Raw genomic sequence first — 22,111 nt, 5'->3', positions numbered from 1 at the left:
TGCTCCTGTGTCTGTCTCTGTCTCTGTCTGTGCTCCTGTGTCTGTCTCTCTGTCTCTGTCTCTCTCTTCTCCTGTGTCTGTCTCTGTCTCTCTCTCTCCGTCTGTCTCTGCTCCTGTCTCTGTCTCTGTCTCTCTCTTCTCCTGTGTCTGTCTCTGTCTCTGTCTGTCTCTGCTGCTGTCTGTCTCTCTCTCCCTCTCTCTGTCTCTCTCTCTTCTCTTTATCAGCCTCCTCCTCCTCATCTCTCATCTTACTTTTCTTGATGTTATTTTCTTGTTCTTTTTGTTCTCCTTTATCCTTTTTTGGTTCTTTTTGTTCTTGTCGTTCTTGTTCTTCTTGTACTTGATCCTCTTGTTCTCCTTTTTCAAGCTTCCACTGTTTTCTATCGTGTTTTTCTATGTGTATATCCTCCTCCTCCTCCGTTTCCTCCTCCTCCTCCTCCTCCTCCACCTCCTATTCCTCCTCTTCCTCTTCCACCTCCATCTCGTCTTTCTCAACCAAGTATTCCTCGATCGCCCATTTTACTCATATCCCGCTATCTGTTTTTGCCTCCTCCTCCTCTTCCTCTTCCTCCTCCTCCTCCTCCTCCTCCTCCTCCTCCTCTTCCCCTTCTTCTTCCTCCTCCTCTTCCACCCGCACGCTCCATCGTTGCCTTCCCATCCACACCCTTTAACTAGATCAATGAGCGACCACCCACCGCCCACACACACGCACGCACGCACGCACGCACACACGCACAAAGGCACTAGTTATATGTATTTTGGTAATGGAGAATTTTTATTATTTTTCTTTTTTTTTTATCTTTTTGAATATTGTTTTTTTTTCTTCAATTATTTGTGGGTTTTTTTTTTTCGTTTTATCTTGTGGTGTTATTTTTTGCATGTGTTTTTTCTATATCCTTAGTTGTTATCGGTTTATATTCTCTCTGATTTATTTTAGTGATTTTTTTTTGTTCCTTCCTTTTAACGTTCTTTATTTTCTATCCTTTCCCACTCTCCATTTTTCATTTCCTTTTCACTTCGTTTTATATATTTTTCATTTATTGTCCAAACATTTTCTTTTTTTTCTTTTATTAATCGCATTTTTCTTCCTTCCTTCTCTACTTTATCCTTCACTTCATTTATCTGTCATGTGTGTGTGTGTGTGTGTGTGTGTGTGTGTGTGTGTGTGTGTTATAACAGACAGCATGGATAATCAGGCGGCCTCCAGTATACAGTGTTGGGCGTTGGTGGTCATGGACGTGGTTGTGGTGGTGGTGGTTGATGGGTGGTGATGGTGGTTGATAGGTGGTGATGATTACGGTATGACATGATGTATTATGACGAATGGTGGTGGTGCATGAGAGGGAGAAATGGTGTTGACGTCATGGTGGTGGTAATGATGATGGTGGTGGTGATGGTGACGTTGTTTGTGTTATTGGTGTAGATGGTGGTGAAGGTGAAAGGGGTTTGTGGTGTTAGTGGTGATGGGTATTGGTTTGTTAGTGGTGGTGGTTGTGGTGGTGTTGGTGGTGGTGGTGGTGAATATCATGATGGTGGTGTTGGGGGCATGCTCTGATAGTGGTGGTGGTGGTGGTGGTGGTGATCGTAATGGTGTTATTAGTGTAGTGGTATTTGTGGTGATGAAGGTGTTAATGGTGGTGGTGATGAAGGTGGTGGTGGTGGTGATGAAGGTGGTGGTGGTAATGCAGGTAAATTGGCGTTTGATGGTGTGTTAGGGACAATTTATTCTCGGTGATAATGCTTCTAATTGCAGTAATTACCCGCTGTTTCCATCATGCTCTCTCTCTCTCTCTCTCTCTCTCTCTCTCTCTCTCTCTCTCTCTCTCTCTCTCTCTCTATCTATCTATCTATCTATCTTCTAACAAAAGGATAATCGGAATACACATACATTTGCCTTTTCCACCAAACATACATACATACATACATACATACATACATACATACATACATACATTAATACCTATATTCAAGAGGAGAGTATCAAGACACCTCTCCTCCCGAAACTGACTCCCAAAACCACCATCATGATATTTACCACAACTACCACAACCACCACCACCACCACCACCATCGCCACTATCGCTATCACTCCTCTGTGACTATTCTTTTTTATAGGGGCAGTGTGAGGTAGGCTTCTTTTTCTCTCATTATTAGTTGTTTTTTTGGCCTGCAGTTGCTTCCTTTACTGTAAAAAAACAAATAATCGTACATACATCTATTCTTCCATACACACCACACATGCGTACAAGGGTCTCCTCTCTCCTCCCCCTCTGTTTGACGTTCCACTTCCCATAATACACTTCTACAACAACACGTGTTTAAAGGGGAGAGTACAGAGTGTCCCCTACATGCTCGCACACACACACACACACACACACACACACACACACACACACACACACACACGTAGTTGCTTTATGCCTGGTCTTACTTCTTCTCTTAATTGTTCTTATATATACTTGTTTTCTTATCTTATCTCTTTATCTTATTTTTTTTTCTTCTCCTCGACTTGTTTTCTTCTTTTTATCTTACCCCTTCATCTCTCTCTCTTTCTCTGTACTTAAGTTTTCATTTTTCCTCTTCTTATCTTTCATCAATTTCCTTATCTTCTCCTTCCTCTACTTCTTCTTCTCTTTAGTGTCTTCCATACTTTTTTTTTCTTATCTTCCCCTTCGTCTCTCTCCTTAACCCTTCTTCCCTTTCTCTTCCCTTGTCTCTTATCAGTTCCCTTATCTCCTTCCTCCTCTTTCTTCTGGTTACTGTCCTCAATACTTTATTTTCTCTCTCGCTTCTTCCTGCCCTCACACCCTTTTCCTCCGCCCTCCTTCCCTCCTGTCTTCTTCCCTTCTATCTTCTTCCTATTTCCTCCCTTCCTCCCGAACCCTCCATTTTTTTCTCTCTCCCATCCTGTATTCTATTTTACCTCCTCTGTCTGTCTGTCTGTCTGTGTCTGTCTGTCTGTTTGTCTGTCTGTGTTTGTGTGTCTGTCTGTCTGTGTTTGTCTGTCTGTCTGTGTTTATCTGTCTATCTGTCTGTTTCTGATTTTGTTTCTGTTTCTGTTTTTCTCTCTCTCTCTCTCTCTCTCTCTCTCTCTCTCTCTCTCTCTCTCTCTCTCTCTCTCCCTCCCTCACCCCCCCCCTGGCGTAATAAGAACGGGATGAGTTTCAATAATAACAGAATGGGGCTCTTAACGATTTCAAGGGACGCAAGGTAACAACTCTGGCGCCCCCAATTAGCGAGCGATTTAATTACTCCTTTGCCAATTAAGAGAGGTAATACCGCGCGCCCTATCACACGCGCTTCGTTCCATTTGAGTCATGAAATTATATTTGATGCGCGTGCGGATAGGAGGTCAGAGTGCTTGGGCCTGAGTGTGTGTGTGTGTGTGTGTGTGTGTGTGTGTGTGTGTGTGTGTGTGTGTGTGCTGTTAGACGCTTCCACCTCTCTCTCTCACATCAACTATTTCTACAGGCCGAAAGTGAGAGCAATCAGCTTCCCATTAGTGTTCGTTTTAGGTTCATGGTACAAAGGAAGGGTCAGACTACCACCAGGGTCATAAAACTACCCCTGGAAATGCCCCAAAACTCCTACGAAAGCCTTGTCAAATGTGTGTTTCTTTAGGCTCATGATACTGAAGAAGGGTCAGACTACCACACCAGGGTCATAAAACTACCCCTGGAAATGCCCCAAAACTCCTACGAAAGCCTTGTCAAATGGGTGTTTCTTAAGGCTCATGGTACTGAAGAAGGGTCAGACTACCACCAGGGTCCTAAAACTACCCCTGGAAATGCCCCAAAACTCCTACGAAAGCTTTGTCAAATGTGTTTTTTTTAGGCTCATGATACTGAAGAAGGGTCAGACTACCACCAGGGTCATAAAACTACCCCTGAAAATGCCCCAAACTCCTACGAAAGCCTTGTCAAATGTGTGTTTCTTTAGGCTCATGGTACAGAAGAAGGGCCAGACTACCACCAGCGTCCTAAAACTACCCTTGGAAATGCCCAAAATCTCCTACGAAAGCTTTGTCAAATGTTTGTTTCTTTAGGCTCATGGTACTGAAGAAGGGTCAGACTACCACACCAGGGTCATTAAACTATTGTAAATGCCCAAAATCTCCTACTAAAGCCTTGTCAAATGTGTGGACTTGGGCGATGACGAAATGTTTAATAGTACGACCGGATGTGTGTGGGTTTGAATTGGAACGGGAGGAAAGGGATGGGAAGGGAGGGTGGGAGGCAAGGGTAGAATATGAATCCCTTTGATGATAACCTTTCCCTTGTATCATCAATAAAGAGTCATGAGCCAGCGCAGTTCAGCGTACGTATAACAGTGTCCTTCTCTTTGTAATGTTTTTTGCTGTAATTCTTCGTAAATTGGAGCACCTGTTTGATTCTGATGAACTCCTCTACTCCAGGTAATTGCGTTCCTGCATCTGTTTGATTTTGACGAGCTTCTAGCACAGGTAATTTAGTTTCCTACCTGGTTAATTTTAATGAACTGCTGCAGGTAATTGTGTCTATTAATTTGATATGCTCCATGGTGTCTTTCTTTATACTGTAGGTTGCTATCATTAAACTTTATTATATATTTATCTCTCTATCTATCTGTGTAATTATATAGGAAACTGTGTAGGGTGCAAAACTTATATAAGGTGAAGGGTGCAGTGTTGTAGATATCGGGTTTGAGACTGTGTGTGTGTGTGTGTGAGTGTGTGTGAGTGTGGACGTATGTAGGTGTGTTTTTGTGTGTGTGAGTATATCTGTGTTAATGAATGAGTGAAATGTAGGTCACGGTGTAGGTCGGTGGAGTATAAATTTGTAAAGAGGAAGTGTATTAGTGGTGGAAATGAGGTTTAATGTGCAAAGTACGTATATATCAGCTTTGAGGGTGCGTGTGTGGGTCTGTGTGGGAGGGTGCGTGTGTGTGAGTGGGCGTGTGTCGTGAAGATAATTGCGCAGGCCGACAAAGTGTAGCCCTGGATTGAGGAAGTGGTGTTAGGGCGGTCACGAGGTGTAGGTAGCGTGCAGTGTGTAGCGGCCAGCTGAGTTGTTCGAGGTATGGAAGCGTAATTACAGGTGTTCCTTTAGGCAGGAGACTTATTACAGAGCTACGTGTCCTGCCAGGTAGCAAGGTGATGGCGTGTCTCAAAGGGGGTGGACTTGGCAGTGTTACCATATTACCGTACTCAAAACATCGCATTTATCAATTCCAAGGCCGAAAACTCTCGTACTCACACACATAACGAGATTCCAGTTGAAGTTAGCGTTAAATACGTTACTCATTGGTGTTTGTTTGCTATAGCTGTGAGTTAGAAACCGAAAAATACGATGTGGTGAGTGGCTGAGTACGATAATTTGATAACGTTGACTGGTGGAGTTGGGAGGGAAGGTGTTGCCGTGTTTTTGCCCGGCTATCGCTGTGTCTGTGTCTGTGTTCGTGTGTCTGTTTTCCATATCACAGTCACGCAGGTGTTTCTGAATGCGGGCGTGCTGCTGGAAATGCGTGTTCTCATATCTTTAATCGTGGGAGAAATAACGCTTTTTAGTCACGAATCATTATTTATTTTGCCGCCTTGTCTTCCTTTATGACTTATACGACGTGAGAAATATATTGTGGAATGCCTTGTGTCTGAATGATAAATTGGCGGACTTGTGTTTCTCATTGTCTGACTAGCTGACGAAGGGAACCATTGTCTGACGGTTTGGCCGGCTGACTGGCTGGCTGGGAGACTTACTGACAGGCGGATTGGCTGACTAACTAACTAACTGACTGACTGACTGGCTGGTTGGGTGGCGGGTTAACTGGCAGGCTGAGTGGCTGACTAACTAACTGACGGGCTGACTGACTGACTGGCTGGCTGGGAGACTTACTGACAGGCGAAGTGGCTGACTAACTAACTGACGGGCTGACTGGCTGACTGGTCGGCTGGGAGGCTAACTGACAGGCTGAGTGGCTGACTAACTAACTGACGGGCTGACTGACTGACTAATTTAATGGCTGACGGTTTGAATGACTAACTGAGGGAGGAAATTACAAATGCCGGCTGTAAATCAACTCACCTTCCAATATGCATGCAGCTGCGATTTGCATACTAGAACACGACAGTAAAAGAAGAAAGAAAAATAATTACTGGCCTTATCGATTTTCACCAGCTAAAGGTCGAGTTATTTACACCTACTAAACTACTACTACTACTACTATTACTACTACTGCTACTACCATCACTACTACTGTTGCCACCACCACCACCAACACCTCCACTACTACTACTACTACTTCTACTACTACTATTACTACTACTACTACTACTACTACTTACTTGCTAAAGATGTGGCCCCTGCCTGCTGCGGGAGACCAGCAGACAGCCAGCAGGACCAGCACAGCAAGGACAGCAGACCGCATCCTGACTGCTGAAACGAATGGGAGAGAGGGAAAAAAAAGAATATTAGATTATCCTCCATTTTCCTTTTATGCTCTCATTTTTCTAACTTCTGTGCCATGCCGTTTCTGTCTACCTCCCCCCCACCCCCACCTCTCTCTCTCTCTCTCTCTCGCTCTCGCTCTCGGTCTCGGTCTCCCAAGGGTCTCAGGGTCAAAAGTTAATCATTTATCGACAGAGGGTTTTCGTGCCCAGGGATTAAGACTTTTAGATTGGGAATGGATGGGAAAGTAAACGGATTAGCGTGTGACTTCGGGATGGCCACGGTATAAATTCATTCCTAGTGTAAAATATTTAGTTGGAGATGAACTATGATTTTTTTTTAATTCCTATGCCATCGCCATGCATGAATGTGTATGTATGTATGGATGGATGTATTTGTCTATCTATCTATCTATCTATCTATCTATTTCCCATGTTTTCTCTTTCCTCTTTCGGTTTTGAATTCACTGAGAGAAAATATCCGTTTGTTAATCTCTTTCTCTCTTCCATTCACTTAGTTTCTCTATTTTTTTATTTTTCGTTTCATCCTATATGTATCTATCTATCTATCTATCTGTCTATCTATCTCCCATGTTTTCTCTTTCTCTTTTGGTTTTGAATTCACAGCGAAAAAAAAAAATCGGTTTAATCTCCTTTTTCCCATCCATCTACCTCCTGCTCTCTCTATTCTTTATTTTCCATTTCCTCCCACCCCATTCCTCTCCCTCCCTTCCCTCCCCCCTCCCCTCTCCACTCTCTCCTCTCCCTACTCTTCCCTCTCTCTCTCCTCACTCCCCGTCCATACAACGCCATTCAGAGCCCAGCGGGGAGGATATGTGCGTTTTGGGGAGAAAGTTTTTGACAGCCTTAACCTCTGGAATGATTGGATGCGTCTCGGTGGTGTAGTGGCTAGAGTGTGTATCCCTGAACCTCCGGGCCTTGGTTCGAACCCCGGTTATATAGGGAAAAGTAGGGTAATGGTGGGAAATGGGGAAATTTGATGGGCAGAACGTAAGGAAAAGGAGATTGAGAAAGGAAGAAAGGAATAATGATGATAGTGTAATGAATGTGATAAGTTTTGTGGATATTGTAATGAGGGAAAGTAAAAAGAAACAAAATGATTATAGAAAGTAAATGGAAATAAGAATAACAAAAAGCTCTTGAGGAAAAAAGTAGTAATAGAGAGGACGATACAAAATAAAGAGAACTATAGAAAACGGAGAAAAGAAGACAACCAGCTTAACTTAGATGAGAACAAGATTAACAGTTGAAAAGAAAAACGGAGTAAATAAAAAAAAAGGGGGAAACGAATCTAATTAATGGAAAGTGAAGTGTGTGTGAGTTCAGAAATAGAGCAACCGAGTTCTCTTTATTTTTTGGGGGGGGAGTAAATAAAAAAAAAGGGGGAAACGAATCTAATTTATGGAAAGTGAACGTTAGGGACTTGGAAGTTTTTTTTTTTTTATGTGTGTGTGAGTTCAGAAATAGAGCAGCCGAGTTCTCTTTTTTTTTGGGGGGGGGGAGGGAGGGGGAGTAGAATAAAACGAGGGAAAAAAGTTAAGGGGAAAAGAACCTGTTGGGAGGGGAGGAAGAAAGGGAAAAAACGGGAAACCTGATTTGAATCCGAGCTGGGGCAAAAGGAGGCGGCCCACTTTCTACCTGTTTTTTTTTTTTCCTTTTTCTTCCCGTTCTCCAGTTCGTTCGCTCGTTCGGAAGGAAGGAAGGATGAAATTAGAGACTGAACATGAACGGCAAGAGAAGAATGAAGAACAGATGGAGATAATGAGAGGAGAGGGAGAAAGACAAGGCGGGATAGAGATGAAGCATTGTAGAATAAATGAGACTGAATAAATAAAAAGAATAAAAATAGATGGAAGTAATGGAAGAATGAGAGAAAGACGAATTGGGAGAAGAGGAAATGAAGAAGAGTTTTGCGTTGTGTAGAAGTGGAGAGGAGTAGAAGAAAATAAAGAGAGAATGAATAAGAAAATTATGAAGAACAGATGGAGATAATGGTATAAGAGGGAGAGAGAAAGATAAAGAAGAAGGAAAGGAAATAAGGAATAGTTTAACGTTGAGTAGAAGTGGAGAGGAGTAGAAGAAAATAAAGAGGGAATGAATAGGAAAATAATGAAGAACAGATGGAGATGATGGAAGGAGACGAAGAAAGAAAGACAAAGTGCGAGAAGAGAAAATGAAGAAGGATTTTGCGTTGGGGAAAAGTAGAGTAGAAGGAAATAAAGAGGAGCTAAGTAAAGGGAAAATAAAGAAGAATAAACCAAGGGAAGGAAAAGAGAAAACATATTGGGGTTAGCGTGATTATAAAGCAGAAAGAAAGTGGGAAAGTAAGAAAAAGAGAGGAAGAGAAAAAAAAAGTGGTGTGCAAAGGAAGTGGACGGAGAAAAAAAAGTGGATACGAGGGAAAAGAAGTGAGCGAGTGAAGAGAGAAGAGAAAGTGTGTGGGAGAGTGATCAGAGGGAGGAAGGAGTAGTGAGTAGAGGAGAGGAAACCTGTGAAAGTCTTGTAAAGGTGGGCTTAATTTAGATGTCGCCGCGTGTTATTGGGTTTCAGAGCGGGGAAAAATATGGCGTGAGGAGGGAATGGGAAAAAAGTAGCGGGAAATGAGAGTAGAAGGGAGGAATATGGGACAGATTTTGAGTAAGGAAAGAAGGAAGAATGGATGGAGAGGGTGAATGGAGAGGGAAAAAGAGAGAGGGAGAAGAAATAGATTGAAATAATGAAACTGAATATGAGAAGAGGAGGAGGAAGAATGGGAAGGGAATGAGAAAGAGTAACAGAAAAGGAGAGTAGAAGAAAAGTATACGAGACAGTTTGGGAAAGGGAAGAAGGAAGAATGGAAGGAGAGGATGGAAGGAAAGGAAAAAGACAGAGGGAAAAGAGATAAAAAGAGGAACAGGAAAGTAGGGAGAGAGAGAGAGAGAGAGAGAGAGAGAGAGAGAGAGAGAGAGAGAGAGAGAGAGAGAGAGAGAGAGAGAGAGAGAGAGAGAGAGAGAGAGAGAGAGAGAGCAAGAAGAGATAAGGAGAGACGAAGAAAAGTAAATATGGAATGAGATATGAATAGCGAATAGAGATGAAGAAGAATAAATGACATAATAAAGAAACGAGAAAACGAATAGAGAAAGATAACTATAGATGGAGTAAAGCATGGAAGAAAGAAGAGAAGGAGAGGAGGATAGAATGAGCAAAGAAGGGAAGCGTAGAGAGAACAAGAGGAAGGAGACAAGGACAAGTGGAATGAAGTGTGGAAGGAATAGGAGAATGAACAACATATATAAAGAGAGAAAGCGAGAGATGAGTAGAATGGGATGAGAGCGAGAGAACGTAAGGAGAGAACGAGAGGAGGACGATAAAGATAGACAGAGTGAAGTGTGAAAGGAATACGAGGAAGAACAAAACACAGAGAGGCAGCGAGAGAGGTGAGGAGAATGGGATGAGAGAGCGAGAGAGCCTGAGGCGAGATTGAATGGCTGAGAGAAGGAGGGAGGGAGGAGGAGGGATTCTGCGAGTATTCCCATCAACGATTAAAGAGCAAGCAACGTCCCTTTAAACCCCTCGTCTTCGGTGCCTATGGAAAGGGAAAGCGGTGTCTCCAGCTATCACAAGTTCAAGCTCGGTACTGATAGACGCTTCTACCTCTCATGTCCACTTTTCTTTTTTATAGCAGAGGAGACTGTTCAAGGGCGTAAAAAAAACAATAATGAAAAAAACCTATTTCCAAAGGCCGAAAAGGAGATCAATCGGGTTCAAAGGCGAAGGGTGCGTGGAGACATGATCGAGGTTTATAAATGGATGAAGGGCTTTAATAAGGGAGACATTCATAAGGTTTTGTTGGTAAGAGAACCGGGTAGGACACGAAGTAACGGGTTTAAACTGGATAAATTCAGATTCAACAGGGACATAGGCAAAAATTGGTTTACTAATAGGGTGGTGGATGAGTGGAATAGGCTTAGCAGTCATGTGGTGAGTGCCAATACAATTGTCACATTCAAAAATAGACTAGATAAATTCATGGACAGCGATATTTGGTGGGGTCAAAGGAGCTGCCTCCTCTTGCAGACTCCTGCGTTCTTATGTTCTTATGTTCTTATGAGTGGTTCTTCAGGTTCACGGTACAGAAGAAGGCTCATACTACCACTAGGGTCATAGAACTACCCCTGGAAATGCCCGGAACTCCTGTGAAAGCCTTGTTAAATATGTGTACTTGGGTTGTGAGTAGTATTTTAGGTTCGTGGTACAGAAGAAGGCTCAGACTACCACCAGGGTCATAGAACTACCCCTGGAAATGCCCGGAACTCCTGCGAAAGGTGAGAGAGAGAGAGAGAGAGAGAGAGAGAGAGAGAGAGAGAGAGAGAGAGAGAGAGAGAGAGAGAGAGAGAGAGAGAGAACAGAACGAAAGAGACAGAAAAGAGGTATGTGCGCGTGGGCGACGATATGTTTAAGAATGTGACCCAAGAAATAAAGGGAAGAGAAAACTAGAAAATAAAAAAAAGAGAGGAGAGGCGGAGCAAAGGGAAAAGAAACAGAAAATAAGACAACAAGAAAACGAAGAAAATAATATCAAGAAAATGAGTAAGGAAATGGAGATGAGATTTTAGAAGTACAGGAAAGAAGAGGAAAAAAGAAAAGAAAAGAGAGAGGGAGACTAAACGAAAATTCAAGAAGCAGGAAATAAGAAAACAAGAAAACGAAGAAAATAATATCAAGAAAAAGAGTAAGGAAATGCAGATGAGGTTTTAGAAGAACGGGAGAGTAAAGAAAGAAAAAAAAGAAAAGAGAAAGGAGGAAAGACGAGACGAAACGAAAATACAATAAACAAAAATATTAGAAAACAAGAAAACAAAGAAAATAATATAAAAAAAGAGTAAGGAAATGCAGATGAGGTTTTAGGAGAAGCACAGGAGAGTAAAGAAAGGAAAAGAAAGAGGAAATAAGAGAGAAAGGAGGAAAGACGAGACGAAACGAAAATACAAGAAACAAAAATATTAGAAAACAAGAAAACCGGAGAAAATTATATCAAGGAAAAAAGGATTAAAGGATCAATGAGACGGCCCCTTAAAAACGCGTCCATGAAAGTGAAAGTTATAAGGTGAAGCCAAGTCAAGGTGAGCCAGGTGTTAAAATTGTAGAGCCACTTTATTCCACCTTGAACTTGAAATTTGACCCAGCCTCCACTTTTCTTTTTCTTTCTTTTTTTCTTTACCTGAATTATTGGTAGGCTGGTCTGTGTCTCTCGAAATGAAGCCTGTCTGTGCCTTTTATAATTGTATTGGCTCTCCTTTTCACCTTGACCTTGCCCTGGAAATTTGACCCGGCTTCCAATATTTTTTTCTTTTCTTTTTTTGGTCTTTCCTTTTCTTCCCTAATTTTTTGGGTGGGCTGGTAAGGTGATTTTTCTTTCTTCCTTTTTTATTTTGTTTTCCTTTTGTTTTCTCTTTGTTTTTCTTTATTTTTGCTTTTCTTTTTGTTTTCTTTTATTTCCTTTATTTTCTTGAAGTGCTGAAGATCGTTTGCTTAGAATATCAAATCTAGGCATATCGATCATTTATTTAGTTACATTTCTCTCTCTCTCTCTCTCTCTCTCTCTCTCTCTCTCTCTCTCTCTCTCTCTCTCTCTTCCCCCCCCTCTCCACGCCATTATGTAAAGACTGATTTATAAGCAGTTTGTAAATTTGCTCCTAAAATATATGTTTGGGTAAATTTACCGCGTCGCTTTAAATATGTGCGCTGTCATGTTAGTCTGGAGCGAGGGGGAGAGAGGGAGGGAGAGAGGGAGAGGGAGGGAGAGGGGTGACGAGGCGGGAGAGAGAATGGAAAGCGTGGGAGAGCAATCAGGAGGAGGGAGGAGGAAGAGAAGGAGAGAAGATGAGAAAGGGAGGAGAAAGGTGCGCAGGGGGGTTAGGGCAGAGAGAAAGAAGAGAATAAGAGGGTAAAATGAGTAAATGAAGAGAGATAAGAGAAAGCGTAGATGTGGCAGAGGAGGAAAAGGAGGAGAAGGAGGTAAAACAAGGGGAGAGAGAAATGACAGGGTTGTGCAGGGGAGAAAGAGAAGGCGGGATAGAGAAGAGAAAGTGGAAGAGATCAGAAGGAAGGCGAAGTAAATGGAGGAGAGGAGACGTTGAATAGGGAAAGGAAGAGGAGAAAACGATAAGGGTGTGAAGAAGGAGAGGAGAAAACGACTGAATATGAGGAGAAAAAATAAATGGAGAGAGAGGAGAAAGTATGATAGGGATGAAAATGTGGAGTAGAGAAGGAGAGAAGAGGAGAGAAAATGACAAGGCTGTGAAGGTGAGAAGAAAAAGGAGTGAAAATGAGAGAGAAAAAGCAAGTAGAGAAAGAATAGAAGGCTTGGAAGAGTGTTAAGGAGAGAGAAGTAAGTAGATCAGAGGAGAACATGAGAAAGGGAGGGAGGGAAAATGATAAAGGTCTGTAAGGAGAGAGGGAAGAGAAAAGAGTGAAAATGAAGGAAAAGAGAGCGAGTGAAAAGAGAAGAGAAAGTGTCGAATGGAAGATTGGGTTAATGGAAACAAATATTGGGAGAGTAGAGTTAGTGGAATGAGAGTGAGAGAAGAGTGAGCAGGGGAGAGAAGAGTGTGTGTGGAAGAGAGGAAGAGGGGAGGAAGAGTACGAGATTAAAGGGGAAATTAGAGAGTTAGTGTGAGAGAGAGAGAGAGAGAGAGAGAGAGAGAGAGAGAGAGAGAGAGAGAGAGAGAGAGAGAGAGAGAGAGAGAGAGAGAGAGAGGGTGAGAGAGAGAAGAAAGGAAAATAAAGTAAGGAAGTTAACATGAAAGAGGAAGGAAAAACGAAGATAAAAAGGAACAAATGGAGAAAAGGAAGATATGAAAGAATACCAAAGAGTTAAATAATAGAGGAAAATAAGGGAAAGAAACGACCAAGTAAGATTGAATGGTAAAGAAGGAAAGTATAAAAGAGAAGAAGGAAAGAAGGGAAATACACGAACAGGTGGATAGAGGAGGAGGGAGATAAAGATAGGGACAGGAGAGGGATTATGTAAAAGGGGAGGGTATAGTTTATTGGGGAAAAAAGGTCAGGAAGGCAAGGGATTAAGTAGATGAAAGGGATGAAGAGAGGGCAAAAAAAGAAGCAAAAAGATAAAGGAAAAAAGTAAGGAGGAAGGAAAAGTAGATAGAACGAATGAAGGAGATAGTGAATTAACGATAAGATAAAAAGAAGGGGTTAAGTAGATGAAAGGGATGAAGAGAGGGCAAAAAAAGAAGCAAAAAAATAAATGAAAAAAAAGTAAAGGAGGATGGAAAAGTGGATGGAGCGAATGAAGGAGATAGTGAATTAACGATCAATGAGAAAGAAGAAGGGAACCAGTAAAGAAGGAAGGTAGAGAAGCAATAGAATAAATGAAAGGAAGAAGAGTGGAAAGAAAATAAGGACAGAAGTGCAATATAAAAGAAAGGAAGCAGAATGAAGAGAAAGAATAGCATAAAAAATAATCGGATTAGATGAGGAAAAAATGAAGAGGGGGATGCAGGATAAGAAAAATAAAAAATAATGGAAAAAAAATATAGATGGAAGAGAGAAACGAGGAAAGGAGGAAAGGAGTAAAGAGGTTAAAAAGCTGAGTAAAAAAAAGGGAGGAATAGGAATAGGAAGAGAGAATAGAAGTAGACAAAGGTAGAGAGAAATAAATGAAGGAAAGGAGAGAAGGAAGGGGGTACTGAGGAAGAAAGGAAGAAGGGAACAAAGAGAGAGAAGGTAGAAAGAGAAGAAAAAAAACGAAGCAAGGAAGATGGGAGAGAGGAGAAATGAAGAAAGGAAGGAGAGGAGCAAATTAAAGAGCAAAGCAAAGATAGGAAAATAAAAAGAAAAGGAGGAAGGAAGGAAGGAGAGATGAAGAAGTAAGAAAAAAGCAGAGATAGAAAAATAAAAAGATGGACGGAAGGAAAAATAAAGAAGAAAGAAAACAAGAAAAGATAGGAAAGTAAAAATGACGGAAGGAAGGAAGGAGACGCGCAAAAGTAATAACGAAGCAGAGACAAGAAAAAAAAGAAGGAAGGAAGGAAGGAAGAAGAGCGGCAAAAGAATGATCATTAGGCGAAATTGAACGGGAAATCGCCATCGTAAACATCGGTAATATTGGAACGTAAAATCAGCTCAGCAAACATTAAAACACACACACACACACACACACACACACACACACACACACACCTGGGTTACCGTGGGAAGCTCAGGGGGAGAGAGAAGACAGAGAGAGAGAAGAGAGAGAGAGAGAGAGAGAGAGAGAGAGAGAGAGAGAGAGAGAGAGAGAGAGAGAGAGAGAGAGAGAGAGAGAGAGAGAGAGAGAGAGAGAGAGAGAGAGAGAGAGAGAGAGAGAGAGAGAGAAGGATCACCGTGAGACGGATTTTGTTATGCATATTGAATGAGATCGGGAGATAAAAAAAAAAAAGAAGAATGGAATGAACGAACGAGGGAAAGAAGGAAATACCGAAGAGAAGAAAGAAGAGAAATAATGACGGAAAATGAGAAAGGAAATATGAAACAAAGAAGAGAGAGAGAGAGAGAGAGAGAGAGAGAGAGAGAGAGAGAGAGAGAGAGAGAGAGAGAGAGAGAGAGAGAGAGAGAGAGAGAAGTTAAAGAAGCCGGAGAGGTGAAAATGGAGAAAGTGGAGAAAGAAAAACAAATGAAAATCCCTATGAATCCTAGAAAAAAAAACTAAAAAATACGAACGCAATAAGAAGAAATCCCAGGATGAACTTTACCTAAAAAAAAAGCGAAGGACGTTGAGACCAAATAAAGAATCCCAAAATAATCGTCAAATATAGAATCCCTAACGAATCACCAAATCAAGAATCACATAATGGAGAATAAAAAAAATTAAGAATCACATAATACAAAATAAAAAAAATAAAGAATCACCAAATCAAGAATCACAGAAGAATCACCGAATCGAGAATCACAAAGCACGAAACACGAAAATTTCCAACGCAGAGAATCATGAAAACTCGAAAATTGAAAAGAGACTAAGAATCACATAAACTTGAATGCTGGATGAGTATCAATAAAAAATCCTCGGAAGGTCTGTGAGAACGAAGTGAAATGACGCCGCAATCATCGATACAACATTCCTTCACTACAACGACACAGTTTATTACGCAGTTTGTTATGTGTTAAGAGCAGAAAGGAAAAACAAATGACTGACTACCGCCCATGATTCCTAAAGCAACGCCGAATCCCAAAGTCTCAAAGATCGTAAAACCAGAGACCTAAAATACACGAAAAGGGGAGTTTTTTCACCCTATGCAGCTGGAAGATAATGAAAAGTTTAATAGAAGGTGAAAAGGGAGGTACAAAGGTGAAACAAGATGAAGAAGGTGATAAGGAAATTAAAATGGAGGTGAAAAAAAGGAACTGGAAAAGGGGGTGGGAAAGGAGGTGATAAATGTGAAAAGAAATTAGAAAAGGAAGTAAAAAGGAAAGTAAAGAGTGGATGAAAAAGGAGGCGGGAAAACGAGATGAAAAGGAGTGAAAAGGGAACTGGAAAGGGAGCTGGAAAAGGAGGTATAAGGGACGAAAGAGAAGTACAACGATGTCTCTGTCTTTGATATATTTGAAAAGGGGAAAAGGGAGCTGAAAAGGGAGCTGAAAACGGAACTGAAAAAGGAAGGGAAAGGGACGAAAGAGGAGTACAATCATGTATCTGTCTTTCCTATATTTGAAAAGGGGAAAAGGGAGCTGAAAAGGGAACCGAAAAAGGAAGGGAAAGGGACGAAAGAGGAGTACAACCATGTCTCTGTCTTTCCTATATTTGAAAAGGGGAAAAGGGAGCTGAAAAGGGAGCTGAAAACGGAGCTGAAAACGGAGCTGAAAAGGAAACCGAAAAAGGAAGGGAAAGGGACGAAAGAGAAGTACAACGATGTCTCTGTCTTTCCAATATTTGAAAAGGGGAAAAGGGAACTGAAAAGGGAGCTGAAAACGGAGGTGAAAAATGAGCCGTAAAAGGAACCGAAAAAGGAAGGGAAAGGGACGAAAGAGGAGTACAAGGATGTCTCTGTCTTTCCTATATTTGAAAAGGGGAAAAGGGAGCTGAAAAGGGAGCTGAAAACGGAACTGAAAACGGAGCTGAAAAGGAAACCGAAAAAGGAAGGGAAAGGGACGAAAGAGGAGTACAATCATGTATCTGTCTTTCCTATATTTGAAAAGGGGAAAAGGGAGCTGAAAAAGGGAGCTGAAAACGGAGCTGAAAACGGAGCTGAAAAGGAAACCGAAAAAGGAAGGGAAAGGGACGAAAGAGAAGTACAACGATGTCTCTGTCTTTCCAATATTTGAAAAGGGGAAAAGGGAACTGAAAATGGGGCTGAAAACGGAGGTGAAAAATGAGCCGTAAAAGGAACCGAAAAAGGAAGGGAAAGGGACGAAAGAGGAGTACAAGGATGTCTCTGTCTTTCCTATATTTGAAAAGGGGAAAATGGAACTGAAAAGGGAGCTGAAAACGGAACTGAAAACGGAGCTGAAAAGGAAACCGAAAAAGGAAGGGAAAGTGACGAAAGAGAAGTACAACGATGTCTCTGTCTTTCCTATATTTGAAAAGGGGAAAAGGGAACTGAAAAGGGAGCTGAAAACGGAGCTGAAAAGGAAACCGAAAAAGGAAGGGAAAGAGACGAAAGAGAAGTACAACGATGTCTCTGTCTTTCCCATATTTGAAAAGGGGAAAAGGGAACTGAAAAGGGAGCTGAAAACGGAGCTGAAAAGGAAACCGAAAAAGGAAGGGAAAGAGACGAAAGAGAAGTACAACAATGTCTCTGTCTTTCCCATATTTGAACTTAACTGTCGTATACCTGGACCCGGAATGCGATCTCCAGGAAGTGAGCTGCTAGATAAAAATGTTAAGGATGAAGAAAAGCGAGGGTGAGCATGATAAAGAGAGGCGTCACTAAGCCGAAGATTTCACGCTCACAGGAGTGGAAATAAAAGTGCGTAGTAAGACTCTTATTCCTGGTAAGAGGCGCGATAAAGAACAGTTGAAGAAGAGGTAAAAGGAAGATGGAAGAGTATATAGGAGATGAAGAGGAGCGTAAGGAAGCCCAGCCCTGTCATTCTAATTTACTTCACGCGTAACATGAATGGAAATAAAGCGATCCTAGTAAAAAGTGGGGTATTGAAAAGTTAAAAAAGAAGTAAAGGGAAGAAGGAATAGGAGATGATGAGGAGCATAACGAAGCCCAACCCTAGCATTCCAAATCACTTCACGCATAATACGAATAGGAATAATGTGCTCGTAATAAAAAGAGGGTTAGGAAAAGTTGAAATTAGTTAAAGAGAAAATGAAAGAAAAAGTGAAGAGGAGAGTAAGCAAGCCCAACCCTGGCATTCCAAATCACTTCACGCATAATACGAATAGGAATAATGTGCTCGTAATAAAAAGAGGGTTAGGAAAAGTTGAAATTAGTTAAAGAGAAGGTGAAAGAGAAGCTGAAGAGGGAGAATATTTAAACCCAACCCTGTCATTCCAAATCCCTTGACGTCTATAGCGATGGACATACAGTGATTCCAGTAAGAAGTGCGGTAAGGAAAAGTTGAAATTAGTTAAAGGAAACGTGAAATAATGGGTTTAGAGGAGCGCTGTAAGCCGAACCCTGCCATTCCAAATCCTTTTACGCATAATATCAATGGGAATAGAGTGTTTGTAGTAAGAAGCGGAATAAAGAAAAGTTAAAAGAAGTGGTTAGGGAAAATATGAAAGAAGAGAAAGTGAAGAAGAACGTAACTAAGCCGAACCCTGCCATTCCAAATCCCTTTACGCATAATATGAATGGGAATAGAGTGTTCGTAGTAAGAAGCGGAATAAAGAAAAGTTAAAAGAAGTGGTTAGGGAAATATGAAAGAAGAGAAAGTGAAGAAGAACGTAACTAAGCCGAACCCTGCCATTCCAAATCCCTTTACGCATAATATGAATGGGAATAGAGTGTTCCTAGTAAGAAGCGGAATAAAGAAAAGTTAAAAGAAGTGTTAAGGGAAATATGAGAGAAGAGAAAGTGAAGAAGAGCGTAACGAAGCCCAACCCTGCCATTCCAAATCCCTTTACGCATAATATCAATGGGAATAGAGTGTTCGTAGTAAGAAGCGGAATAAAGAAAAGTTAAAAGAAGTGGTTAGGGAAATATGAAAGAAGAGAAAGTGAAGAAGAACGTAACGAGGCCGAACCCTACCATTCCAAATCCCTTTACGCATAATATCAATGGGAATAGTGTTCGTAGTAAGTAGCGGGATAAAGAAAAGTTAAAAGAAGTGGTTAGGGAAAATATGAAAGAAGAGAAAGTGAAGAAGAGCGTAACGAAGCCCAACCCTGCCATTCCAAATCCCTTTACGCATAATATCAATGGGGATAGAGTGTTCGTAGTAAGAAGCGGAATAAAGAAAAGTTAAAAGAAGTGTTAAGGGAAAATATGAAAGAAGAGAAAGTGAAGAAGAGCGTAACGAAGCCCAACCCTGCCATTCCAAATCCCTTTACGCATAATATGAATAGGAATAGAGTGTTCGTAGTAAGAAGCGGAATAAAGAAAAGTTAAAAGTGGTTAAGGGAAATGTGAACGAAGAGAAAGTGAAGAAGAGCGTAACGAAGCCCAACCCTGCCATTCCAAATCCCTTTACGCATAATAGGAATAGGAATAGAGTGTTCGTAGTAAGAAATGCGGAAAAAAATATGGAAAAAAGAGGTTAAGAGGATGAAGCTGAGGAGGAGCGTAACTATACCTAACAATGTATGATTCCAACTCACGCATACATGAATAGGAATAAAGTGTTCCCATCAAGAAGTGCGGTGAAGAGAAAAGTCAAAGAGGAGAGGTAAAGCTGCGGAAAACGGGCTAAAAAATTACTTGACAAAAAAGAAAGAAAGGCATAACAACCACCAGGCGGATTTTCCTTCCTTAGCCAAAAAGTGCTTGAAAAATATAACCAGTAACAATGAATACCAGTAAGACTTTCCTCCTTTAGATTTCAGAACCGCACGAATGGGTACCGACTCGAGATTTACATATTTAACCGTTATATTGGCGAGCGAGGGAGGGAGGTACAGCTGCGAGGGGTTGGAAGGGAATGGGAGAAGGAGAGGAGGAGAATAGAAGGGGTGGAAGGAGAGAAGGAGAGGAGAGGGGGAGACGAGAAAGGGTGGAAGGAGAGAAGGAGAAGGAGAGGAGGAGGCGATTATGGGTGGAAGAAGAGGAGGAGAGGAGGAGGCGAGAAGGGGTGGAAGGAGAATAGGAGGTAGGAAAAGGTGGAAGGAGATGGAGAGGAGGAGACGAGAAAGGATGGAAGGAGAGACAGAGAGAGGAAGAGACGAGAAAGGGGTGGAAGGAGAAGGAGAGAAGGAGGAGAGTAGGGATAGAAGGAGAGAAGGAGAAGGAGAAGGAGAGGAAAAGGCGAGAAGAGGTGGAAAGGGAAGGAGAGAAGGAGAGGAAGAGGCGAGAAGAAGTGGAAAGGGAAGAAGAAGAAGGAGAGAGGAAGAGGAGACGGGAAAGGTGAGGGAGCTATTTCAGTGTTCGGAAGACGCATCGCTTAGCCTAGCCTAGTCTCCCCTCTCTTATTGCTCGGCCCCCTTGACCTTCGAAGAGCAAGGGAGGGAGGGAGGGAGCGTTTTATCTTCTTTCTTTAACCCGCGAGATGCAATGGAAGGGAAAAAGGTTGAATGACGCCCGGCTGGAAAAATGACGCAGTTGAAATGAGGTTAATGAAAGGTCACGGTTGCGCTCTTGTCTTATTGCGAAGTATTTCTTTGCGAGTGAGAGTTAGTTTTGGAATTACTGTATATATATATTTTTATCTCTGTTACGGAAGGTGTGAAAGAAAATAAAGAAAGGAGACTATTGAGATGCAAGACGGAGAGAGACACAGGCAGACAGACACACAAACAGACAAACAGACAGACAGACATACCAAAAAAAAAAGAACGCAAAAATCGAGAAAAGAAAAAAAATCAGAGACGAAATAGCCTTAATTAAAAGTGACGCATGTAAAGAAAGGAAAAACTAAGTACAAATAAAAATAAATAAATATACATGCAGAGAAAGCCGAAGCGAGAGAGAGAGAGAGAGAGAGAGAGAGAGAGAGAGAGAGAGAGAGAGAGAGAGAGCGACGACTGCACCCTCTCCAGAACATACAAGAGGGAGGAAGCCCAGGACGTGATAGAGTCCGTCAACAGACAGTTGGCAGACATAATGGCCTGGGGAAAGAGGTGGCAAGTCAGGTTTGCCCCTGACAAAACCCAGGCCATGGTAATATCACGTTCTCGGGAGGACGCGAGGCAACTCCACGGCAGACTGAGATTCGGGAATGACACCATCCCTCTGCAGTCCAGCGTCGACATCCTGGGCGTGGAGGTGGACTCCCAGCTGCGGTTTGACCGTCACCTTGAAAGGGTGGCGCAAAAAGCCTCCCAGAAGGTGAACCTCCTGCGCCGCATGAAGAACCTCCTCGATGCTGAAGGCCTGAACACCCTCTATAAGGCACAAGTCCGTCCAGTGATGGAGTATGCACCGCTCACCTGGATGGCCAGCGCCCGCTGCCACCTCAACCTGCTAGACAAGGTGCAGAGGAGGGCTGAACGCCTCATCAACGGCACCCAGCACCACCGACCGAGCCAGTGGGAGACACAGCGACAACAACAACAACAACACCCACACGAAGGAAGGGCAAGACCAGCCACGAACCAGCTGAATAGCCTGGAGCACCGTCGCCGCGTCGCTGCCCTGACGGTGCTACACAAGGCACAAGTGGGCCTAGTGCCCCACCTGACGGACCTGAGGGCTACCTGGAGGAGGTCTGAGCGCAGCACGAGAACGGTGCTGAGCAACGCCTCCCTCCTGGAAGTGCCAATGGCCCGCTCCAGCACTCCACCACGTTGTCACCATCGCAGCGGTGGTGTGGTGGAACAACCTCACTGCTGATGTGGATGTGACACAACTGTCCACTCAGCAGATGAAGGTTGCGTCCCACAGGTGGCTACTCCTACACCCACCGTAAATATGTATATATATAATTGTATATTGTATAATAATTGTATAATATAATCGGCAGAAGCTTTTAAATAGCTCCCCAACGGTCGGGGGAACTTTAGCATAGACAAATAATACTGCCATGTACTAATGTACTGAACACGTTTAAATAAAAAAAAAAAAAAAAAGAGAGAAGAGAAGAGAAGAGAAGAGAAGAGAAGAGAAAAAGAGAGATAAACGAGAGAAACGGTGAGATAATCCTACAAATATCTTAATCTTTACTTTACAAACATGCGAGAGACAAAAAAAAAGAAAATAGGCAGAGATGTAACAACGAAGAAAAGAGAGATAAAAAAGAGTAAAAGCAGGAGAAAAGAGGAGCAGAAGTAGGAGTAGGAGAGGCAATACTAACAGTAGGAGTGCGCGGCCGAAGGAGGCAGCGGCGTCGGAGGCAGATGAAGCGACCAAGAGTGTGAGGACTGGTGACGAAGGGAGCGGGCAGGAGGGCGTGTCAGGCGTGGCGGAGTCTGCTGGAGGAGTGAGGGTGGCGGCCAGGTGGAGGCGAGGTGAGGTGAGGCACACACACGCAGGTCTGGCCGGCAGGGGAGCTGTGGTGGGCGTGGTCGGTGCCACGCCCCCTTTACCCTCACGCCTCTCTCTCTCTCTCTCTCTCGATTTCTGTGTCTCTCTGTGTCGCTCTCTCTCT

At 42.5% G+C, this 22,111-nt stretch overlaps 1 protein-coding gene across 1 annotated transcript in view; it reads right to left on the bottom strand.

Annotated features, from left to right (window-relative positions):
* LOC127001522 (ITG-like peptide) overlaps nt 1-22,017 on the bottom strand; it is a 100,087-nt gene extending 78,070 nt beyond the window's left edge. Inside the window, exons 1-2 of the mRNA XM_050866134.1 lie at nt 21,818-22,017; nt 6,320-6,410 (exon numbers count right to left, since the gene is read on the bottom strand). Coding sequence (XP_050722091.1) covers nt 6,320-6,402 — 83 coding nt within the window. The 5' untranslated portion in view covers nt 6,403-6,410; nt 21,818-22,017. The remainder of the gene's footprint in view (nt 1-6,319; nt 6,411-21,817) is intronic.
* Between the last annotated feature and the right edge of the window lie 94 nt (nt 22,018-22,111).

Source organism: Eriocheir sinensis, chromosome 21 (assembly GCF_024679095.1).
Source record: "Eriocheir sinensis breed Jianghai 21 chromosome 21, ASM2467909v1, whole genome shotgun sequence".
NCBI lineage: Eukaryota > Metazoa > Arthropoda > Malacostraca > Decapoda > Varunidae > Eriocheir > Eriocheir sinensis.
The sequence above is the reverse complement of the archived record's forward strand: the minus strand, read 5'-3'. Positions and strand labels throughout refer to the sequence as shown.